Genomic DNA, 22,689 nt, shown 5'->3' with positions numbered 1-22,689 from the left:
TAGCGATAACTTCGATAACGATAACGGCATTAACTATGATACAAACACACGCAGATGTAACTAATACATGCTAACAGTGGAACAATATGGTTCTATGTTGCATCATTCGAACAGAACTATAATTTCGACGTTTTGTAAACAAAGTTCAATCAACGATTTTGAGAAATTCTTGTTATCTAAGTTATTGGAATTGGCAGTATCAGGGAAAAAGTTTATCAAGGTCGCAAAACAAATCATCTTTCAACGAATTTTTTTTTCTGGCTTCTGGTGATCTATTCACGTGCTGTAACGCAAGGCAATATATCACCGGACAAACAAGCATGATAGGCCAGAAGTTAAAAAAAAATTTGATCATGATATGATTTATGAAACTTCATTGCCTTACAACAAACCCATCGTGTTGGTTTAAAAGGAAGTCGGCGCTTATCGTTTTTGCAATGACTTCCGCTCATTACGCAAATGTATTTACGCGCCTAAACTGCCGACAGGGTATTTAGACTAATATAACTTACATAACAAGGAAGTTTTTTCCACTCTCTATTTGACGAGATTCCTTGCTATAACGCCAGTATGGCACCTGAAAAAAAATCAAAACCGATTTTTCTACAAATGGCAAATCATAGACTTTTCTGCAAAAATGTGCTCTAGTTAGATAATAGCAAGTCGGCGTATTTTTAATTTTTTAAAAAGTGAATTGTTTGTAGGAAGCCTTTAGAATCAGTTTGTTGTTTTTATTCAGACCACATCTAAACGCAATTTGGAATTGAGATCGTCCAAAACATGCCAAGATTTAAGACAATACCTGAGCGTTTACATGCGTTACCATGGTTACCTCCCTGATATAGCGCCATCGGCTGGACACTTACACGAGATTGCAGCGACACAGTAAGACAAAAACGCAAACTTACAATCGATTGAGCACGCGATAACGGATTTTCAGACCAATAAAAACAAAACGGCGAAAGCAGCGCTTTAAATTTTCCGATTTCCAAACAGAAACGTTATTGACGGCCGACACGGCAGGAAAAACACGCAAAGACAAATCTTACGTTTTTCGCCTCTTTATTTTGTCGTGTCATGTGACATAATGACTTTGCCAAGCGGGAAGTATTTTAATTTATGAATGACACGTTAAAGATAATTATGACTGTCTGTCGATGTAATCACTCAGGTTAAAGCTAACTCCAATATTTCAACGAAACCTCTCTATACCGTGTCGAGGCGGCAGATTTAGAGTTATCGGTTCATTCATGGATACCGTGTCCCAAGCGCGCCATTTCTCGAGAACTACACCCTTGCAAGACTTAACATTGACGTTTGCAAACAATGCTTACCCCTCACGCTGGTGTAAATTACGCAACACCACTTCCAACAAACATTCCGCAGCACAGAAAATTGATTCAGCGATATCAACACACTTGTTGATAAAACGTCTAATTACAACATCTTTAAGGAAGAAATCGAAACATATAAGCCTCAGTTTGTAAACTGATATTGACACAGAACCTTCTGCTTGAGTTCTAAACAGTTCACAAGCCTAATACGTTCTGTGCGTTAAATTATTCTTACTTCTTTCTTTGTAAGATACCGACATAATCTATTACAAAAACCTCAAATCGTCTGAAAGTCGGTTTGAAATTTTCAATGCTACTTCTCCAATATGTTAGTTTAACTTTTATGGAACAACTTTTGCCGAATTTTTACACTAAAATAGTGGCCGTGCTAGGTGTTACCAGCAATTATTACCCTAATTATTTTTGACCACATTTTAAGCCTTTTGGCCTTTGTCACTTTTTCTTCATCGACGAATCATTAAACACGACCTGAAAAAAATACAAAGAATAGTAACCATTAATGGTAGTGCTAGCAGGCACGGAATATGGAAATTAAGAGTTGGCAAGACTGAAAGAAAGCTGACAAGATTTTGGTCATTGTCGTCTCTGACCGTCATGAGTGGTTGAGACAGGGATGATTCTGAGATCCGAGATTTTAACCTTGGGAAACCGCAACTTCAAAAACCTGGCTGAGGTTGTGGTTGTTTTCTGTTTCATAATAATCAAAGTTCAACCGCCTAAAAAGCATAGCCAAAGCTTGAATACACGATTTAAGTTAACAGGGAGCTATAAGCTTCACAACACCATTTCAAGATTGAAACTGGAAATGTTTTCAATTAACATTCCATGTCAAATAATAATTAACCAATTTTCAGTGGACGTTAGCGGCCATGTATTTGCCCTCATAGCACACAGCTAAAACTGGGCGCATTTTTGCTGGTGCTACTCCTTAGTAGCGCGTAATTATTTTAATGTCGACTTTAACCTGCATCGTCACTCATCAAGTTGGTCACTTCCTTGTTTGACGTCATTTCTATTTCAATGTGAGACTGTGAGTATAAATTGGATTTTGGACTCGAAACCAAACAGCGCATTGGAATGTGGCGACCATTCTCTAAGCTATGACGAACAACAGTAACACTTTCTTTAGTGTATTAATTATTTACCATGCAGTTGTCACTACAGAAAATATAAGGCATTTGACTCATAGCGAAACATTTATTTCACAAGAAACGTCAACTACAATGTTTCGGACGTGACATCTGTCCTACTACATTTATTTCTTTCTTAGCTTAAACTTCGCTTTTCGCAGTCAAAAAATCCTACTGCCGGTTTCGTTCGTTGAACCCAGGGGAAACGCACAAGTTGTACCGCGCATACCCACTCGTTAACTGGTCACCCTGGAAATGACGCTCGGTTCTGAGATTTGCGCAACATTGTGATTCAGTACAAAACAATTTGCTATTTTTCTATTCGCAGCAAAATAAAAACAATAACGACAGAAACATTACAAAACATATTTCTTTAAGTTACGTTGCCATATACGCCATTATACGGTATATGGTATATGCTACGTCTCATTAATTATAAGATAGGGAAAACGTTCCCCGCGTTGCACACAGGTACTTGTACTCCCTGGGAATTACTGGCTGTCGCAGTCCTGCGCTAGATTGCTATCACTTCACACCGGAGACAAGGGATAATGAGGCCGTGTCTTTGATGCGCGATCTCAGTACTTTGATATTCATATAAAATCTTCACTGAGTAAACCAGACAAGTGAGTTTAATCAATTCTTTGTGGGTCATTATTAAGATAATTTCAACCCATAATGCACCGCAAGACAAAGTCGATAAGAACATTAAACTCAGTTGTTTGCTAATATTAGAGTTTCCAAAATTTGTGGCTCGCAATGTTTTCCCCAAACCTTAACGTTGCAGCTTTGGACCTTCATGCTTGCAGTCTTGGACCAGCCTGTTATAGAATGAAGTCGACCTGTTGCAGATGTCCACAATCCACATAGTCCATGATGGCTGGACAAAATAGCGAAGGTAAAACACCCCAGCCCACACCAGCACACATAAGCCGATGTGATATAAGTCTACAAAATACGCTCAAAATGTCGTTATAAATATTAAGATGATATTTCAAACATTCCCAAGAATAACGTTGATATTTCCTTTCATCTTGGAAACAGACATTTCCCTGAAAAGCTTTAAATTTCGGCATTTATCACGCATTAAATGAATGAATTTAAGAAGCGCCATCTATTATTTATATCTTTTTATCTGGCCAATGTTACAAAAATCTATCTTTGTGTGAAAAATTGAAAAAAAAACTGATTCCATCTCGATCTAGATGTAAGAAATCTGACACGTCAGTACAGACAAAATAAAGCTGTTGTTACGTCATAGGACAGCGCACAGTTTCTATTAAAATGTCAATTTAATATTAATGCTATTTACTCTACGCAAGGCAGATGAAAGCCATGAAAGATAACCCAAGCTTCTATTATTAAAAAGTCCGCTGTGGGTATTTGAAATATTTACTTCTTTATCTGTCCTCTCACCTGGCAACGTTTGACAACTCTTCACCAGATTTTATTTAGTTGCGTCATTTTTTTAGAAAACCTCAAAACTGAAGAACAAGAATCATCCATTTAAGGTTAAACACGTGCCATAAAAGTGCCAGTGTTTGAGACAAGCGCAGTAGAAAGCAATTTCTTTCATTTCTGCAAGTACAGACACTGGAACAAATGTTCTGTAGCTTGGTATAGGTCAGCCTTCATATGTGCTTCTTGACCGTAGCCAAATGTATTTATCTGGCTGCCTGTTCTCAATTAATTATTTGCTGTGGCAATTTTTCAGGGTTTTGATTGTCTGGTAACTTTGAAATAAATTTACCAGCTACAGGCGCAGATACGCCATTAATTAATTAGTGTTTATCTCGATAGGCGAAACCGGTGATTATGTATTACTGTCACGGGATTATTTTTATGCACCTGTTTTAGAGTTATCACATTATACACTGTTTTTTTCGCACCACTCTTATAGGTTCATTTAGTATTGTAGTCAAATGTGTGGGCCAACTTCTGTTTTTACTCAAACTGAGTCATTTTTATGCATGCTCGTCAAGTTTTATGTTTGCTCACGCGCTACCTTATTTTACTTGTTTGTATGTACAAATGTTTTTATTCGATCTCTTGTGACGTCACGCATCGCTACCCCGAAGGCCTAGTTAGTGTTTAGCGTCCCACGTTGATTGTCTCATTGCGTGGAATTTGTTTTGGGGTGGTGTTGCGCTCGGCTGGGAAGTGCTGGGCGAGTGTTGAATTCAGTTACGTTTGGGTTTTATAGAAGTCAGATGGGTGTTTAAGAAAATGCTATTAAACGTTAGTGAGGCAAAAAAGCTAATTGAATAGCTGTCAAGCGGGAAGTATCTTGGTTAAGAAAAAGTTTGGTTACATTACTAGCTATAACTTTTAATCTATATTTAGCCATTTAATCCATATTTAGGAGCTACTAAAAGAATTTCTTCATTAGTTTCAGCATTTTTTATTTGTGGCTTTGTGGCTTGTGCAAAGCAGCTACCTGTAGTTAAAGAGAATTACAAAATTAACAAGGTGTTTTTTAATACAAAAATAATTACAAACGACTGGCAGAAACTTTTACAACACCATGAAATAGTTCACTTGTTTTGTTTGTGTTTTGAGCGTTCCTCGTTTCCCAGCTTTACAATGAGCTTTTTCTTTATAATAAGACGAATGCAACGCGCCTTGCTGGGTGTCAACTCAGTTGTAATTTTAGCAATTACAAGCTTGAATGCTTGTTCCAATGTCGACCTAGGCCCACAGAGAAGTCATGTCAATGCCTTATTCTCATTTGGGCGCGTTTCAACACGGAAAACATCTTTGTGAAAATCGATGGCAGTGTTCGACCTTCGGTAGCCTATGGTTATAAAGATTTTAGAACGAATTCATTGCTAGGACAGATGCAGTGAAAAGTGGGGACTCTATTGATTCAATCATTAATTGCGTGCGAACAATCAACAACAATCTATTGAAGTTTATGAATAGAATCGAAAACAATCTTAAGAAATTTGTTTAAATACCTTATGTTAATGAATATTTGTGCACAGTATTTTATTAATTTACTATTTTTCTGAGTAATTGCAGTGACATAAGATAGACTGTCTTGATGCAATGTGCTTTACACAAGGAAGAGCGGTTTTATTGGTCGCGTATCTGCACATGTTATATTCTGATGGTTGCTACATTGTGGATTGTCCGGGTAAGGACTATTACATCGGGAAAAGAATTTTGCCGGAAATGTTTTCCGCAATCGACAAAACCGGTTCCTCTCAGGATAATCTGTTGGAGCGTGGGATAGCGGAGGTAAAAGCAAATTTAAAGTTAGACCCCTCGCAATTTTTTTCAATATTTCTTGTTGCAAGTTAGGTTACTGCCTTCAGTAAACAAGTCCATTCTAAATATTTTCATCATAAATTACTTACAATTATAGGCCTACTTTAAGCTGTAAATAATATACTATTCTCATAAAATGTTATGTGATGATGTGACAAATGAATACTAAGGAGAATAGCCTACGTCATCACATTTTACCTGATTTTAGTTTTTTTTAAATGTTGAAACTTTGCTATTATTTTCTAAGATTAAAATTACGTGAAGTAGATTTAAGCAAAACATTTAGCCTACGTCATTGAAGATTTTACTTAGAAAACTTGTATGCCTATTTAGATTTTTTGATTATAGGTTAGCCTGTATCGTTAAAGTTACACTATGTTGGAAAATATCTATAATGGTTTATTTTATTTTATAAAACGAAAATTATTTGCAAAAAATTCCGGTTTCAACCCGTTCTTCATGCAGTGTTTGGACGATCACCGTGCCCTGATATCGAAGCGATGTGATTTCTATGGAACGAAACTGTGTTGTCAGCCGGACGACAATAATGGAGACATTACGTGTGATGTGACATCATCGTCCAATGAAGACGCCTCAGAGATGAGAGGGATGTTGGAAGCAGCTGAGATTAGAATGATGAAGCTCATCTTCCAAACAGGGACTCCTCCTGGAGGAAAATATTGTCTGAAGATGGGGATCTGCTGCGTGGAAGGTATCTGCATCCCTAAATACTCAACTTTCAATCTTTAATCAAATTCCAATAAAACGCAACCAGACAAATCATGTCCAAACTTGGTGTTATTTGCAAACAACTCATTGACCTTGATTGTTGATTAATTTGACAGACAAGTGCAAACTTGACCTCTCTTGCAGCGCTGTGACATCGTCGGCGGAGGAAAAGCATTCCGGGTTACCACTGTTGTTGAGCAAGTTATTGGACGGGGAGCAAACCTACTGAGCTACTGCTGTGCTCCGGTTAAATTGTCAAGTGTTAGTCGTTGTTCGATTTAAAACTTGATGATAAAAGCGAGCGTCAAAGTCGGTTTTCTCTCTACTGCTGCCCCCTGAGCACGAAATAAATAATTTTGACGTCGTTAGACTAACAAGGGGTTAAAACATTTCACAAGCGAGTGAATTTGTTGCGTTATAATGAGAGATTGGTAACAATAACTTCCATGGACCGCAATCAAACCTGACATTGCTCTTCGGTAAAATATTTGAAACACGCCGACATTTGGCATTCCGAAGGCGGCTAAATAAAAACACGACCCCGTTGACATGAATCTTGACATTCAAGATAAAGCAAACGATGTCTCCGGTCCTACATTTATTCTCTTTATACGAGTAAGTTCTCCTCGCCAAGCACAAGCTTTAAATATTTACAAACAACAATCAGAAATATTATAGAAAAGATGTCACTCAAACACAAGGTTATGGCGAGTCCTATGATCTGTGCAAGGGACCGATCTAGAAACAACAAACACGTTTCAGTCGGCCGTTTCTACGCATCACAACTATTGTGCAGTATTTATGTTCGACCATGGCACACAAAGTAGGTACTTTACAGTCATAATATAACTAATAGCTAATTAGGCTACTCAATCCAACAATGAGTTAAGTAAATGTACAGTAGAAGTAGGCTACATTGGTAGGTAAACTAAAAGTGCCCTAAACGTTTCTTATTTGTTTATATTTCATTATTAATGCTTTATATGGTATTCTAATGTTATATTTCTGACATGTTATTTTTATTTTCTACGAAGTTTGATAATTTTCACTGGATCTTCACCTCTTGCATGCTGCTCAGTATTTATACTTTGATTGTTAATCGCCTTAAAACGTTTTTTCGTATCGGATCAGGGAGCTATAGAAATTTCATTATTAGGTTTTTACAATCCAGGATTGAAGTGGAACATCTTATTATTATTATACGAAGTCTCAAGAATTCTGCCCAACAACTTGTTCCGGAAGATTAATTCTTTCAATTATTTTTAACGAGAAACAGCTTTGCTACTTCATGGTAAGGCTACCACTTCTATGTTCTGGTTGTCAAAAAAGTAGTCGGTTAACTTTTTCATAACTTGTTTTAAAGGCAAGAGTCAACGTTTTACTTACTACTTGTGTTTAAAGGTTATGTATCTTGGGGTATTTCCCCGTCTTTTGCAAATTTGATTAAGAAAGATTTTTCTGAACACGCGGACGAAGAACATGTTTGGATCTAATGACCATGGTAACTAACATTTATATCGGGACAACGCTTGGAGTAGCAGGATTCGCCACAAGGCAAGATCCTTAACTAAACCAACTCAATATGCATACGTTTTACAACACAACACAACACAATCCAAATTGCTGGAGCGGAACTTCTTTTTAACTTTGGTTTATCTCTTGCTGTTAAAACAATAATGAATCAACGCAAAACTACTTCATAGGGAAAAAGCGTGTGCTGGTGTCATAATTAACCCTGCCGTGTTCGCAGCGCTTTAAACACGAACTGTCCACAACGCATTAATAAACAAATAAATAAGAAGAACACGGTTTCTATTTACGCTCAGAGTGTAGTTTCTTGTGGATTTATTGAGATATCTTCAACAAATTACACAAATATTGCTAAAAGTATAGAAGAAAATTGATTCAAAAAACAAATATATGCACATACAAGATATAAACCACGACGTTTTTATTAGTATGTTAATAATTCGTTGCACAGGCAATGGACATTGCATAGAGTCGATTGAGATGAATTTTCACAAACAGCTAAGTTGTTGCTTCACCTGACCTCGACTTGACAAGAAATGCTTGTTTGCAGTTTGGTCACGCATGAAATGACACTTAGCAACTTCTGATAGTAGCCAACGCAATAATAATCAATGTAAATGTTAGATATGGTACGTCAATGTGTCTTGAAACCAAAATATTGAAAAAATTAACCGACGGTGTTCCAATTTTCATAATTAGTTTTTGTCTTTTTACGTAATTCTTGAGCAGATTTAATCATATTTTAATATTATCAATGATATATTTCGTTCGTATATGATCAAACGCCCTGCTATGTTTCGGTCCTTATTGAGGATGCGATACCTTTCAATTACATCCGGATTACGTAAGCTCTTACTACAACCCACAATAAGTTTCTATTTATCGATGATCTATCTGTGAGACATCACACTCCACACACACCTGCAGACACGGGCAGCGCTTAACTTATTATTAATGCGTTGTTATCTTATCATATTGCAACTGTAGTTGTAATCTAGTATAACCGTTAGTTATGATATTTTTTAACTATAACTATAGTTTTATTGGTAACTTTTAATGTTTCATGTGTGCACTTCTTAAGTTTCTTCTAACGTGCTTATACTAAAACTTTGGGAAATCATAAAAGCGTTTGTTTGAGGGAAGTGAAGAGATGTCTTACATCTCGGGTTTACGCCTTTTGACAGGTCTATTACGTCGAAACTCACACTACGTAGTCTTTGAGATACCAATTTATCAATCATATCTTGTTGCTGTGAAAAAAACCTTCAGCCTGTGACAAAAAGGCGACATGAAAGCGATCATCCGCACCAGCTCCTGCAAGCTCAACCAACGGAACAAAAGAAAATTAGCGGCCAGAGACACCTCAGCGCTTTAAGCAACGGTCATTCGGCTAAACACAAACCACAGCAGTAACCATCATCACAAGCTTACGTCATGCGTTTTGTCAATCAGCAAACAATGCAGTAAAACGATGATGACGTGGGCACAGCAAACAAAAGTTAAAGTCACTTTACCATGTGCTGTGCGTCGCGGTGTAACAACCGTCTGGTGTCGTGAGTGAGTCGCTTCGAGTTGAGGAAATGATTGACACAATACATCACGACAATAGAAGAATCTTTCATATGAAAAACACGAAAGGGTTGAGTTGCTTGTACAAGACTATATGTGTTAAACTAAACACATTTTATATTATAAACACTGCACTACCTACTACAATGAGAATGCGGAATTAAATGGGTAAAGCTTTCAATCATGATAAATGCAGCAGAAGTGGTAGGATATATTATTTCTGTTTGGTCGCTAATAGTAATTACTTAGTAGTTTTGAGTTATAGAGTTATTGAAACACTTTTAGTGTAAGTTTTGTGAATAACTGGTTACCGTTGTGACTGTAACTGTATGTAGCATTTGCTTATTGACGATAACAGTTTTTTCAAACGGTCCAACTGTGGTTGTTTACTGGGATCACTGAATGATCTGCGCAGAAAGCGATAAGAATAATTTTCAAATATTGCTTACGTCACGCACTATATAACTAAATTGTATAGCGTTTTTTCATTTTAATTTGTAGTGACCAATAAGGAATTGGTAATAATGGTTATAGGAACGCGGGTAACGGTTAAACTGTGCAGCTCATTTTATAGCTTTTCGAAGATGATTAAGCCACAAGTTAACATGAAATATATACCTGGTAGACGAGGTACAAGCTTAAGGCTAGAAGTATGCATCTCTGATAAAAGCCCTGACATTTTAGTGTCAAATCAGTATAATTTCTGTTTGGCCCGAGTCAATTTGAAGCAATGCGTTTGTGGTATTCTGCAGAAGATTCTGTTAACAAATGAGTTATTAGGTTATAAGATGCAGTTAATAGATGAGTCTTTCCGTAATTTCATCCAACGAGCTATGCATGTTTCGCGAAAGACGACTTCAAAGATGACTGATGTGGCTTCCAAATCGTTTTAGATAAGTTCTAACTATAACGATAGATTTTGATAAGTTTAAGGTAAGGATAAGTTTTTGGTTCAGTTTTAACTTTCTCAACAAGCGTGCTGATGTCATTTAAGTAAACAAATTGCTTTTAACCAAAGATTTAACCAAATTTATTCTGCTGTTGGGTTTTTATTTGGCTGTCGTATTCATTGGTCTTTTGCTGATTGCTGGAAATGGACTTGTTTGTAAAAAGAAAACTATGAACATTATTACCCTTGTAGTACCGATTGCAACAGCTTGATAAAGGATTGGGTATAATGATACAATCTTTAAACATTAAAAGATTTTGTTTTAGTTCGTATGCATGTGTTACACTTTGTGGCTATGACTTTTATCAAACTGTGACGAAGCCTACTTGGACTTTAAACTTACAGTCTTTATCAAATCTTTTAATTACACTGGTCTACAAATTTCAACTTTTTTTTTCAGGTTTGGGTTTTGACAACTGATTGTAGCTAATTTTGGGGCGCTGAATCCGAAAATGAACTCAGATTTTCTCTATCACATCAAGTTTTCTTTCTATCGGTGTCATTATTTTATGAAATTGACCAATTTTACCCTTTTTACAGTAAAATGTCAAATATAATTATTTTCTGACAGCTATAAACTTTCAAACATAGAGATATTTTTGCACTAAATTCATAAATTGGTTCAGATTTCCTCTAAAATAAAAAACATCCTGTTATGATATCATAATAGGACATAGTTGAAATTGCTCGCGTAGAGTTTTTCCATGCTGGCTTGAACTCCCTGTCTTGGCTTCTCAGGCGTTATCTGTGGGTCAGCTGCTATCTCTGTGCAGCTGGAATATCGTAGGAAGACAGCTGGTGGGAGTAGATTTGACTTAGTAATAAATTCTTGCTTAGTAAGGAAGATTTATTTAGAAGTTTCATAAAGCACATGTACATTGTACAGACCAACATCAGAGTTCAAGCTGAAAAGTGGTTTGTAGAAGGAAAAGGTATTTTCATACTATATAAGTTTGAGTTCAAGTCGGTTAGAGTTTTTGGTATAGTGGTGTTTCTGTGGAAAAACTTGCTCTTAGAAAACTACTAACAAAGAAAGCTTATATTTGATCTCAAGCTATGTCTGCTTCCAGCAAAAGAAGAAAATGTTGTAATGATCCGGATATATTTTGTTACATTTGTGGATGTTTCATGTTGAAGTCTCAACAATGCAATATTACCACGTTTGTAAAAAGGGCATATCTTGCTTACTTTAAAGTCAAGTTAGGGGACCAGGACAAAAGCTGGGCTCCTCATAAAGCGTGCAAGACCTGCGTTGAATGTCTGAGAAGTTGGTCGCAAGGAAAAGGTTCACAAATGAAATTTGGAATACCCATGATTTGGCGAGAGCAACGAAATCATGTTGACGATTGTTATTTTTGTCTTGTTAGTGTGAAAGGGTATAACAAAAAGAGTAAACATCGTTTGAAATATCCAAATCTGGATTCGGCATTGCGGCCAGTTCCTCACAGTGATGAAAAGCCACTGCCAGTATTTATATCACTTCCAGAACTATAACTATACTTATATCCTTCCATTTTTTGGGAAACAGAAAAGCAGAAAATTATAAAGATCTCTTAAGGGAGCTACTGCTTAGTTTTGAAGATTTGGGATGCAGGATGAGCATCAAAGTTCACTACTTGAAGAGCCATGCGGATGAGTTTCCAGAAAACCTTGGGAAAGTTAGTGAAGAACAGGGTGAACGTTTCCACCAGGATATTAAAATTATGGAGGAACGTTATCAAAGTCGGTGGGATTGTCATATGATGGCCGACTATTGCTGGAGTTTGAAAAGAGAAATTCCAGATGCTGCTCATAAAAGAAAGTCCCTCAAAAGAGCATTTTTAAGCTTATAAGTGAAGAGTTCATATTTTATGAAAGCTCTTTTGTTGACTGTTTCTGAACTCGCCCTGTCCAAGTCCCTTTGAGTCAATCTTTATTTTGGCACTTTGCTATTTCTGTGTGTGTCTTCAGAATTTCTGCACTCCGTTGTCTATGTGCATATTGTGTGAACTGTAGGCTATAATTCGATAATACCTTGTCACTGTCCTATCGACAGGTTCGTCAGCATAATGTAGCGTTTGATGTTATTATGGTTGCTCTTTTGTATGCCTATTTTTTATTCCAAAACATGAAATTTTAATAAAGACAACGCAAATTTGTGTGAATATAATATAGAATGCTTGTTTTCTAATTAAAGCTAGATTATTGCAGGTAAAACAGTGTTTATTGCATCAGAATTCCTTGTTTTGACAACAGAGGGGGGGCAAAAATTGATTTTTTTCAAAAATTAGGGATATTTCATATCTCAAAAACGTGATGTGATAGAAAAAATCTGAGTTCATTTTCGGATTCAGCGCCCCAAAATTAGCTAAAATGAGTTGTCAAAACCCAAACCTGAAATTTTGTGTAGACCAGTGTTATCAATCAATCTTCAATCAATCAATCTTTTAATTATATCAAACGCCGTACTATGTTATGGCCCTTGTTTAGGATGCGTACCGTTTCCAATTACATCTGGGTTTCTTAAGCTGTTACCACAACGCACTGGGAATTTCCATCTGTGGATCAGAGTCTAGTGTTACAGTGACATGGAAGAATCTCTTCAAATGTGGCCTGAAAGCGGTGATTGCATAGACGCGAGTAAATGATACATCAACATCAACGCTGTGAGCTTGGTTAACGTAATGTGATGCTTAACCAGCTTTAGCGGTCTAAGGAATGTGATATCATTTGATTCAGATTTACCGACTTCCTGTTTTGCATCAGGATTGCTCAGTTAAGTCACAATCGTTGTTTTCTGAACTGAAAAAAACATTTTACTGACTCTTAAACTCATCTACAGAGTGTCGGCCGACGATAAAGCAATTCTACTTAGGGGAAATATCGTCAGTTTTTGAGAACATTTGCAGATGCATTAAACGTAAAACAGAACAATAGAAAAGCCTCGGCCTTGTTCTAAACCTTGCATGAGTTTGTGTGTTTAAAGAAAGGTTTGACCAAAACGAGCGAATATTACTGCAGGTAGAAGATTAACATGACCATGACATGACATGACATGATTAACATGGACCATAAATTTATGTATACAAATTCGGAGATTCGATAGAAATAACTTTCGTGAAAACAGCAAGAATTATTTGCAAACTAATCAGATTTGTAATTACGCAGACAACAAAGAGTTCGTTTGGGCAATTTATTTGTCCTCCTCAGGTACATCTTGTCCTTCTCAGATAACACTCAGTTAATTCTACGCCCGGTTAACAATAATCAGAACATTTGTGGATGAAAGTCTTCCAAATATAAGCTGGCAAAGAAATTGAAAAGAATCCATGATGTTTTTGATCGCCCTTACTAAACAATGGAAATTGTCGACCCACTTTGATCATTACGTCGCATGCTTCGATCAAACTGAACAAGTTCAGTGCGTAGGATTAAAAGCGCTGTAAAGTCACAATTACGCAACATATTTTCAAACTTTTTCTTTATAGCTAAAAAGAATTGTACTTATTGTAATAACTCACAAAGTTTCTAATTCATTTAAACTCTGCTAACTCAGCCTTTAAATATTTATGTTTATTAAAACAAATTTTTGCTCAGTGTGAAATTTTCTTAGAGGGAACACTGCAAAGAACATCAATGTGGCTTTAAATTGTTTATTTAATATTTTTTACAAAATATTGGAAAAAATTAGCCTTTTTATTTCTACGTAATGCTTGTGCAGATCTAATAATATTTTTAAATTATCAGTGATATATTACGTCTATTTTTTATATCAAACGCCGTACTATGTTATGGCCCTTGTTTAGGATGCGTACCGTTTCCAATTACATCCGGGCTACTTAAGCTGTTACCACAACGCACAGGGATTTTCTATCTGTGGATCAGAGTCTAGTGTTACAGTGAGGTTGAAGAATCTTTTTAAATGTGGTCTGAAAGCGGTGATTGCATTGACTTGCATCAATAATACATCAACATCAACGCTGTGAGCTTGGTTAACGTAATGTGATGCTTAACCAGCTTTAGCGGTTTAAGGAATGTGATATCATTGGATTCAGATTTACGAACTTCCTGTTTTGCATCAGGATTGCACAGTTAAGTCAAAATCGTTGTTTTTGAACTGAAAAACAACATTTGCCAGACTCATAAATTTAACTACAAAGTTAAGCCGACATTAAACCAATTCTATTCAGGTGAAATATTTCCAGTTTTTTAGAAATTGCGCAGATGCATTAAACGTTTGTAAACAGAACAATAGAAAAGCCTCGGTCTTGTTCTAAACCTTGCATGAGTTTGTGTGTTCAAAGAAAGATTTGACTTAAATGTGCGAACATTTGTGCAGGTATGTTTCCAACCTTCCAGTGTTGACTGCACCCACATAAGTTAAGCTACCTGGACACCCAAAGTCATGTGAAATAACTCTGCCCAAAAATAGAATTTTTACAAAGTGAACGTAGGCTCTGACGTGGATTTTTAAAAATATAGCAGTTTGGTGAGACTGGTATCAAATGTGTGTTAATAAGATGCATTGATGATATGCTTTTCGTAAAATAGATGCGGAGTACGACTGCGGATAAGATTTAAATGAACCAAAGGATACAAACATTCTGGTGTGGATAGTAGCATTTGAAATAGCATTAGGTGTTTTTGTCGTATTTATATGCTATCAGTGTCACGGGATTATTTTTACGCACCCGTTTTAGAACCAACACATTTTAATATTGCATCACCAAATTTGTAAGTCACTTGTTTACGGTACGGTGAGTTGTTACCTGTTTTAGATAGACTGCATTTTAATTACCCAATTAGGGAGTCAATTGTTCACACTGTACACGGTTTGTTCGCACCACTCTTGGAGGTTAATTTAGTCCGATGTGTGGGTAAACTTCTGTTTTTATTCGCGTTGTGCATTGTCTCATTCGTATACATGCTCGTCAGGTTTCCTTATGTTTGCTCACGTGCTGACGTATTTACCCTATTCATATGTACACATGTTTTTAGTCTGTGACATCTTACATCGCTAACCCTATGGCCTAATTGGTATTTAGCGCCCGCGTTTATTTTATCAGTGCGTGACAACGCTGGAATCTGTGTTTGTGTGGTGTTGCGCTCGGCTGGGAAGTGCTAGGAAGTGTTGGGGCAGTTTACGTTTGGATTTGATAGAAGATAGATGGTTGTTTTTATCAAAGAAATGCTAATTCAAGTTAGAAAAGCAAAAGGAGCTAATTGACTAGCCGTAAAAGCGGGAAGTTTCCTGGCTAAGGAAAATCTTGGTTACATCAGAACATTTATTTTTGGGCCTGGTAAAATCTTTGATCGACTTTTACCAGCCGATGATTCCTAACCACTCGAACCCCAGTTACCGAAATTTTCTTGGTGTAAATTCTGATAAACCTACATTGTATTTATACATTTTTTGTCGCATTATCTGAATTTGAATCTGTGTCCCAGGACCATTGAGCTGAAGCGAGATTTCTTATGTTATCGCAATCTTTAACGTCATCGGCTTCTTGGTATAATGTCACTGTTGTCGTATAAACGGCGAAATATTTTGATTCGTGTTTTGTAATTTATAAAATGTAAACACCTCGTCACTTCTGCGTTAATCTAAAAATGAGAAATAGATGTGTCTGAAACCTGTCAGTGTTTGTTCGCAAATAAAGAACATTGGAATCTTTCTGCTGTCTTTCTGCTCATTGCAACACTTTGATGCACTGCATCAGTTTTGACCCTTCCCAAGTGGAATGGCCGATACACTTGTCACGGTCAAGTTTGCCCGCTTTTTACTCACTCTTCGGCTAATGCTTTTTGTTGTATACGGCCAAATATCGAAACGAATTTAAACTCGCACGTTTAATAGTTTTAAATTGTGCTTAAACGATGCCAACATGACTGCGTTACAAGAAATTAAAAAATTTAGCTGCAACATTTGTCAGCAGACGTAAAATTTTGTGCAGCATCAAACGAACAATAAAACTGTGTGTCCCGCAAGCTAGCAATAATACAAACAATCATCTACAAATATTTAGATTAGATAATTAAAGGCTATGCAAAACTATTGTTTACTCCAATTTAGATGATAATAAATTATTAATTCGTATTTAAAATGTCTTGACGCCTTAAAGCAATATGTAGATGATTCACGTCAATTGTCTAACTCTAAAACGAGCAGAATCTAAACATCAAAGAAAAACTAGAAACTACATAAAATTCATAAATAAATGCGTCGTTTCATACTGCAGAATCTGAATGTTGTCGTTGTATCATTGTACATTGCTCGACAAGGCCTAAAGTATTTTAGCCATGATCAATATTGCTCGCTTTTATTTGCTTACTTTTATTCTGTCATATTTAGATCAATGCGCTAATTTGCATTAATGGTCGCAGAAATTTGCAGAAAATTTGTCATAAGCTCTGCAAACAAGGCCGGCCTTAGCAAGCGCGGAGCTCAATGCAAGACCTGCATTTTGCCGATTTTAAATAATTTATTGTCATATTAATAATAAATATAAATTTATAAAAAATATTTGTGTGATCTGCGTGAAATGAAAGCTGAATTTTTTTTTGCTTCGAAGCAGCCCGGTGCCCAACGCAGTCGCATCGCTTGCATTGACCTAAGGCAGGCCCTGTGCACCGGCTAATAAACCGTTCGTTGTTAAATTGAAAATCGGTTGAGACCAAGGACTAGATTTATTAAATAACGTCTATTGCATTGGGTAAGAAAGTACGAACTTTGTGACCTTTCGAATGAGCGCCATTGAACCCAAACTCAGTTGTTTGAAAATGGATACTTAAGAACCAAGGTGACGTACGAAGCCTTAGAAAGTTTATTGCACTTATAATTTACACATGTCATGTTAAGCATATTTACTTAGATTACATTGTTAGACGGATATCTACAAGAAAATCTACCAAAGTACGACTAAGTTTCTCGATCAGCCATTTATTTTCTGTTTTAAAGACATTGCAAGGCGACTTTAATTTAAAGAATTGCTTTTGTAATATGAGCGTGCGTTATTATTTATTTTATCTTTTAGTTAGCTTTTAATCGATTAATCGATAATAATCTCCTTATAACAGAAGCCGAATAGAAAAACCAAACAATCAACTATCTGAGCACAACACAATAAGGTCGTCCTTGGAACTTACTTCTTCGTCAATGAGCATATTTTACTTTTTACTTTTTGTCTGTTTTTGTTCTGATTTTCTTTGCTTTTCATAAAAGATAAAGAAAGATTTTAAGAAGTTTTAACTTACTTGTATAAGTGTGAGTGCGATATAATGATGTTAATGTAACATTTTCTTTGTTCCTAAACTTGTCCATTGACTGAATGCTTTGGTTTTCTCAGTTTATTGCTTCTTAGCTTCGCTTATGTTTCTATTGATGTCTGGTAAGATGGGTCCTACCTCCATGCTGAGTCAGTGCTGAGTCAGTCCTGAGGAGTCGCGTTGACGAAACAATATGAACTCTACATGACCTCTATACACCGGTACTATGACACCTTATCGAAAGACACTTTATCGAAAGACACTTTATCGAACGACACCTGATCGAAACGACAGATGATCGAAAGACACTTTATCGAACGACAGTTAATCGAGCCGACAGTTGATCGAACGACACTTTATCGAACCGACAGCTGATCGAACGACACTTTATCGAACCGCCAGTTGATCAAAACGACAGTTGATCGAACGACATTTTATCGAACCGACAGTTCAAGCAAGATTTTTGCGTGTTTCTCAAACATTGAAACAATGAGCCATTGTGATGTGCGGTCTTTGTAATGGTGTGCATTAATGAATTGTGATGTATATATCATAAAGTTGACGATTTATATTTTATATCTATATTTTATATTTGTATCATAAAGTGTACGATTTCGCATGGCGGCCGGCCCGCCCACATATTAATAAGATATCACAAGAATACGCACGAGAATTACTAAGTACGAGAGTAACCTAGAAACCTATGCGTCGTAGACTGATGAGATTATTACAGGTTAGTAGAAACATCATCTGGCTTCCTGTATACATCATAATTGTAAAACTAAAGAAAGTGAATTTAGTGTAAATTAGGTATTTCTAAAAGTGACACATTTCTAGAAATTCTTCTTGTTACGCCGCGCCCCCGCTGTGAAAAGAGAACGAAAAAGAATAGTTAGTCAAGTTATTGGTGCGTAAATGAGTAATACGCTTCAATGCGGAGAGAGAGCAAAATTATATAAATATCACAATATCTCAAAAATTACAAAATCCAACTTTATCAAACAAACATGGACAGATAGCTGAACATTTTTTATGAAAAGTCACCAAATTTTAATTTTCTACAGCAAACAATGCAACGGTACGCCACGTTTTGCTATGACTGTGTGCGGGAGAAGCAACAGTCGATTCGATCAACTGTCGCTTTGATCAGCTGTCGGTTCGATAAAGTGTCGTTCGATCAACTGTCGTTTCGATCAGGTGTCGTTTCGATCAGCTGTCGTTCGATTAAGTGTCGTTCGATAAACTGTCGTTCGATTAAGTGTCGTTCGATAAAGTGTCTTTCGATCAGGTGTCGCGTCACGTATACACCAGCATTTTTGACAACCCTGTTTGTAAACCCGCTCGCTTTGCTGTCTCCTCATTGGTATGAAACTTTGCCAACTCTTGTCCATTTCTGTGATGTGTGGTCACGTGGTATCTCGATTATCACGTCATATGGTATACGCTACTCCACAAAGCGGCTATTACAAAGATCATTATCAACATGACAGTAATATCTTTTTTGTGCAGGTGCAAAAAGTTTTACTCTTAGGTAAGATTAAAAATGATCTTTTTATTGCTGATGATGCTTCTGGCCTCGGCACAAGCAAGACCTCAGCTTTCATCGGAAAAACTTAGACATTTATGTAAGTAATTTGTTTTAAATCGTAAATTTGTTCAAATATTTTTTGACCACGAGATATTCTTGGTGGATCATTGGTGGTCAATATAAGGATCACGTAAGAAACCTTCCGAGTAGACCAGTATATAAGTCTACTTATAAAATACTTTAAACCAGCCTACTGTGATGGTGAATATTGAGTCACTGACTAATCTGTAACAATTGTGACGATGACATTTAAGATGTCGACGTCGAAAATAGCAAAATTGATACGTTCGGTTTCTGTATATCTTGCTGGAATTTCAAGCCTACCGCTGCTTTCGTACATCGCATTATGGCTATTTCAATTTATGACTATGATTGTTTTGTTGTTTTTTAAATTTGGGTAAAGTACATAATTTGTGCTACAAAATGAATGCCTGAAAGGAAAGAAACTATGACGTAATAATAAATCGAACTTGATTTTGATGTTTAGCGTTCGGTGTAAGGAGCAGCATTTTGTAATGATTATCAGTATTATATGTCGTCTACCCCGTATAGCCAATTAAGAATGACCACGTCATGAACACCTCATACTTGTTGGGCAGGTGGGGATGGCGGTTTATCAGGCGAACTTATTATTACGGCAATTGTTTGCTTTTCTTATAAATTTTCACATTTTCACTTGATGCTGAGTGATCGTGTTTTGGCTGTCTGTTAAAGACAAGACATCAAGAATTGAACGTAACTTATCTATAACGTAACTATATCTTCCTGATAGCACTAGGCCGGTTTGTCAGTTGCATCTGTACAAACGTCTACATGTGACGTCACATATTACTGACTGTCGTAATAGGCGGTGTGCGTCTGTCTTTCCCTTGTCCGTTAGCCCTGATGACATGTGACGTAATAAAGGATAATAAAATATAACTTAGGAAATATTCGATGCATGGTGATATTCCTGCAAGAATATTTTGTTTGTTTCTAGGTATTTGCCATTATTACTTTCCACTCTGCCAACCATCCGAGTTCAACTGCAGGTGTCAGGATACAATAACAGGGAAACCCCGAGAATGCATACCACAATCATGGGTCTGTGACGGGCAACTAGATTGCTCGAATGGAGCTGACGAAATTGATTGTAGATGCGATCCTGGCGAGTATCAGTGCTATGATGGAGTCGGTGTGAGATTTTATCAATGCATCAAAGACAGCAGAGTGTGTGACGAAAAGTTGGATTGCGTGAATTTGAGAGATGAGTATAATGAGAAGTGCAGGGAAAGGATTCCAATGCAACAATGGTCAATATTTACTAGCATCATCGGAGTGTAATGGAGATGATGATTGCTATGATAAGAGCGATGAAGATAATTGCGATGGTTGCCCACAACACACATGCGATTGTTACCACGAAGGAAACGACATATAAGGATAATGGTAGGTGAAGTTTTAGTTTTAAAACGTGACGATATTTAATATTAAGCTATATTTTAACGATGTTTAATTACCTGTTTTAAAATGCTTTATTTTGACAAAATAATAATGAACATTTAGACATGACGGAATTTAACTTTAGTTAATTTTTAACGATGTTTAATTTCTTGTTTTTAAATGATTTATTAAGACACACTTTATAAATAGCTAGAAACTAGGTTCATTTACTTTGAAAATATTTAGCTATTATTTCATGTTTATTGCTACTCTTATTTGTTCATTCATAGACTTGTTTTTATGTCGTCATACAGCTGCATAACGCAAATATACATCAATTAATCACAGATAAAATCAACATTCAATAAACATGCAGTAAAACACGTAATTGTTGCTTCATTTCGTCACATATGCTCGTATTCTCCAAAGGACCATGTCACAATTGGCTATCTCAGAATACCTTAGGATTGGTGAACAATAACGCGTTTCAAATGCACGTCTTCATAAACCAGCCAATCAGCGCTAACTCAGCCTTATGTATGACGACCTCAGTGGATAGATTTGAGGCAGAGGTTTCATCATTATAAGAATTGATAATAGCGGCCTAACCCAAAAGAATGGAACGCTAAGTTCTGAAAAAGAGGAAACTAATTCTGTTCAAATCAAATTATTGTTATCACTGTGCCGGAGCAAAAGCGAGAGTTGAAGAAAAAATATTTAATCAGGTCTGGTGGTTTTCCGGTGTTGTCGGAGAATCATCTCTTTGCTCTCCTTTTGTCTTTTCTATTGTGAGTTGTCGATGTTGTTATGAATTCCTTTCCGGTTGAGTTGCTTTTTATTTACGAGCCAGCAAATGCCACTTTCGGACGTTTTATTTTCTTTTGAACTTAGATTGGACGAGTGCTTTTAAAATATTTCTTTGAATTGAGTAAATATTTGTTGTCGGTCGCCGGTTTTCTTTCAACAGATATGCTGTACAGTCTGGAGTCTTTCAGCGCATTTCCTTTTTTTATCACGAATGACAACATGTCATTTCCTGGCCTTGGTGGTTCAAACTAAGTTGTAACTAGGTAGATATAAGCAATCACAATTCCGTCAGATGTCGTTTCTTGACCTTGCAGTTTCATCGTTCATCTTTAATTCGATGTTTTTTTTATCAAGCTTTAGTGGGCCTGACTAAAGACTAAACTTGCCCACTATTCCCAGTTTGGTTTCTGAGTAATATTAGTTGTTTAAGCTGAGCAAAGGTTAAAGGCTAATGAATTGTGGACTTTGTTTTATATACAGTGTCCGACGATGACAGCCTGTTGATAAAATGTCCGGGTCAACAAAATTTATTTGAGATTTGAATGTAAATAGAGATGTTTAGAAACTTGTCATTAGATAATCTATCCGTCGTTCAACCAATCACTTTCTCCATTTTTTTAACCCTTGACACCGCTCCAAACTGAAGTGATCGCCAGTTATACAGTAGGCTTTTTTCTCTTTGTCACGGGTTGTTTGCCGTTAGTGAACTTTAAGCTTAGCAAGTTTCTAAGCAAACTTTATTCAACTTTATAGGATAATAAATCTTCTGTAAGAGCTTGCTGGAAGCAAATTAATGTCAAAAATACATCATCACCTAACTTATTTTTGCGATGTGGAAATTTTGAACATAGCGTTTGGTGGGGTAATTTCCAGTCTAAAACAACATCGACATTACTGACCAACGATGGACCTAATACGCTTTTGACCTTGGGCGATGTGAAGCATGTACTTAGAACCTTACATTTTCACTTCCTGTGTCGTTTTTCGGCTCAAAGTCGGTGCATCAGGGTCGGCTGCGTGATCTTGCAATGAAGAGGAAAACCTACATCCAAGAAGTTGTCGGTTTGACGATCACCGAGAAAATAATGACGTGTC

The 22,689-nt window shown here is 36.5% G+C and overlaps 1 protein-coding gene across 1 annotated transcript; it reads left to right on the top strand.

Moving 5' to 3' along the window:
* The first annotated feature begins 5,544 nt into the window (after positions 1-5,544).
* On the top strand, positions 5,545-7,068 carry LOC143465527 (uncharacterized). Its single transcript, XM_076963865.1, has 3 exons — positions 5,545-5,725; positions 6,221-6,467; positions 6,601-7,068. Exons 1-3 carry the CDS (start codon positions 5,582-5,584, stop codon positions 6,711-6,713), a joined length of 504 nt encoding a protein of 167 aa, XP_076819980.1. The 5' UTR covers positions 5,545-5,581; the 3' UTR covers positions 6,714-7,068.
* Positions 7,069-22,689: the final 15,621 nt, after the last annotated feature.

The sequence above is a fragment of the Clavelina lepadiformis genome, chromosome 7, assembly GCF_947623445.1.
Source record: "Clavelina lepadiformis chromosome 7, kaClaLepa1.1, whole genome shotgun sequence".
Lineage (NCBI taxonomy): Eukaryota > Metazoa > Chordata > Ascidiacea > Aplousobranchia > Clavelinidae > Clavelina > Clavelina lepadiformis.
The sequence above is the reverse complement of the archived record's forward strand: the minus strand, read 5'-3'. Positions and strand labels throughout refer to the sequence as shown.

Bases quoted from the DNA above. Each gene is read 5' to 3' on its own strand.
- LOC143465527 (XM_076963865.1), top strand. From the start codon at position 5,582: ATGTTATATTCTGATGGTTGCTACATTGTGGATTGTCCGGGTAAGGAC. The intron at 5,726-6,220 runs GTAAAAGCAAAT...TTCTTCATGCAG, and splicing joins TGGAGCGTGGGATAGCGGAG to TGTTTGGACGATCACCGTGC. The intron at 6,468-6,600 runs GTATCTGCATCC...TTAATTTGACAG, and splicing joins GGGGATCTGCTGCGTGGAAG to ACAAGTGCAAACTTGACCTC.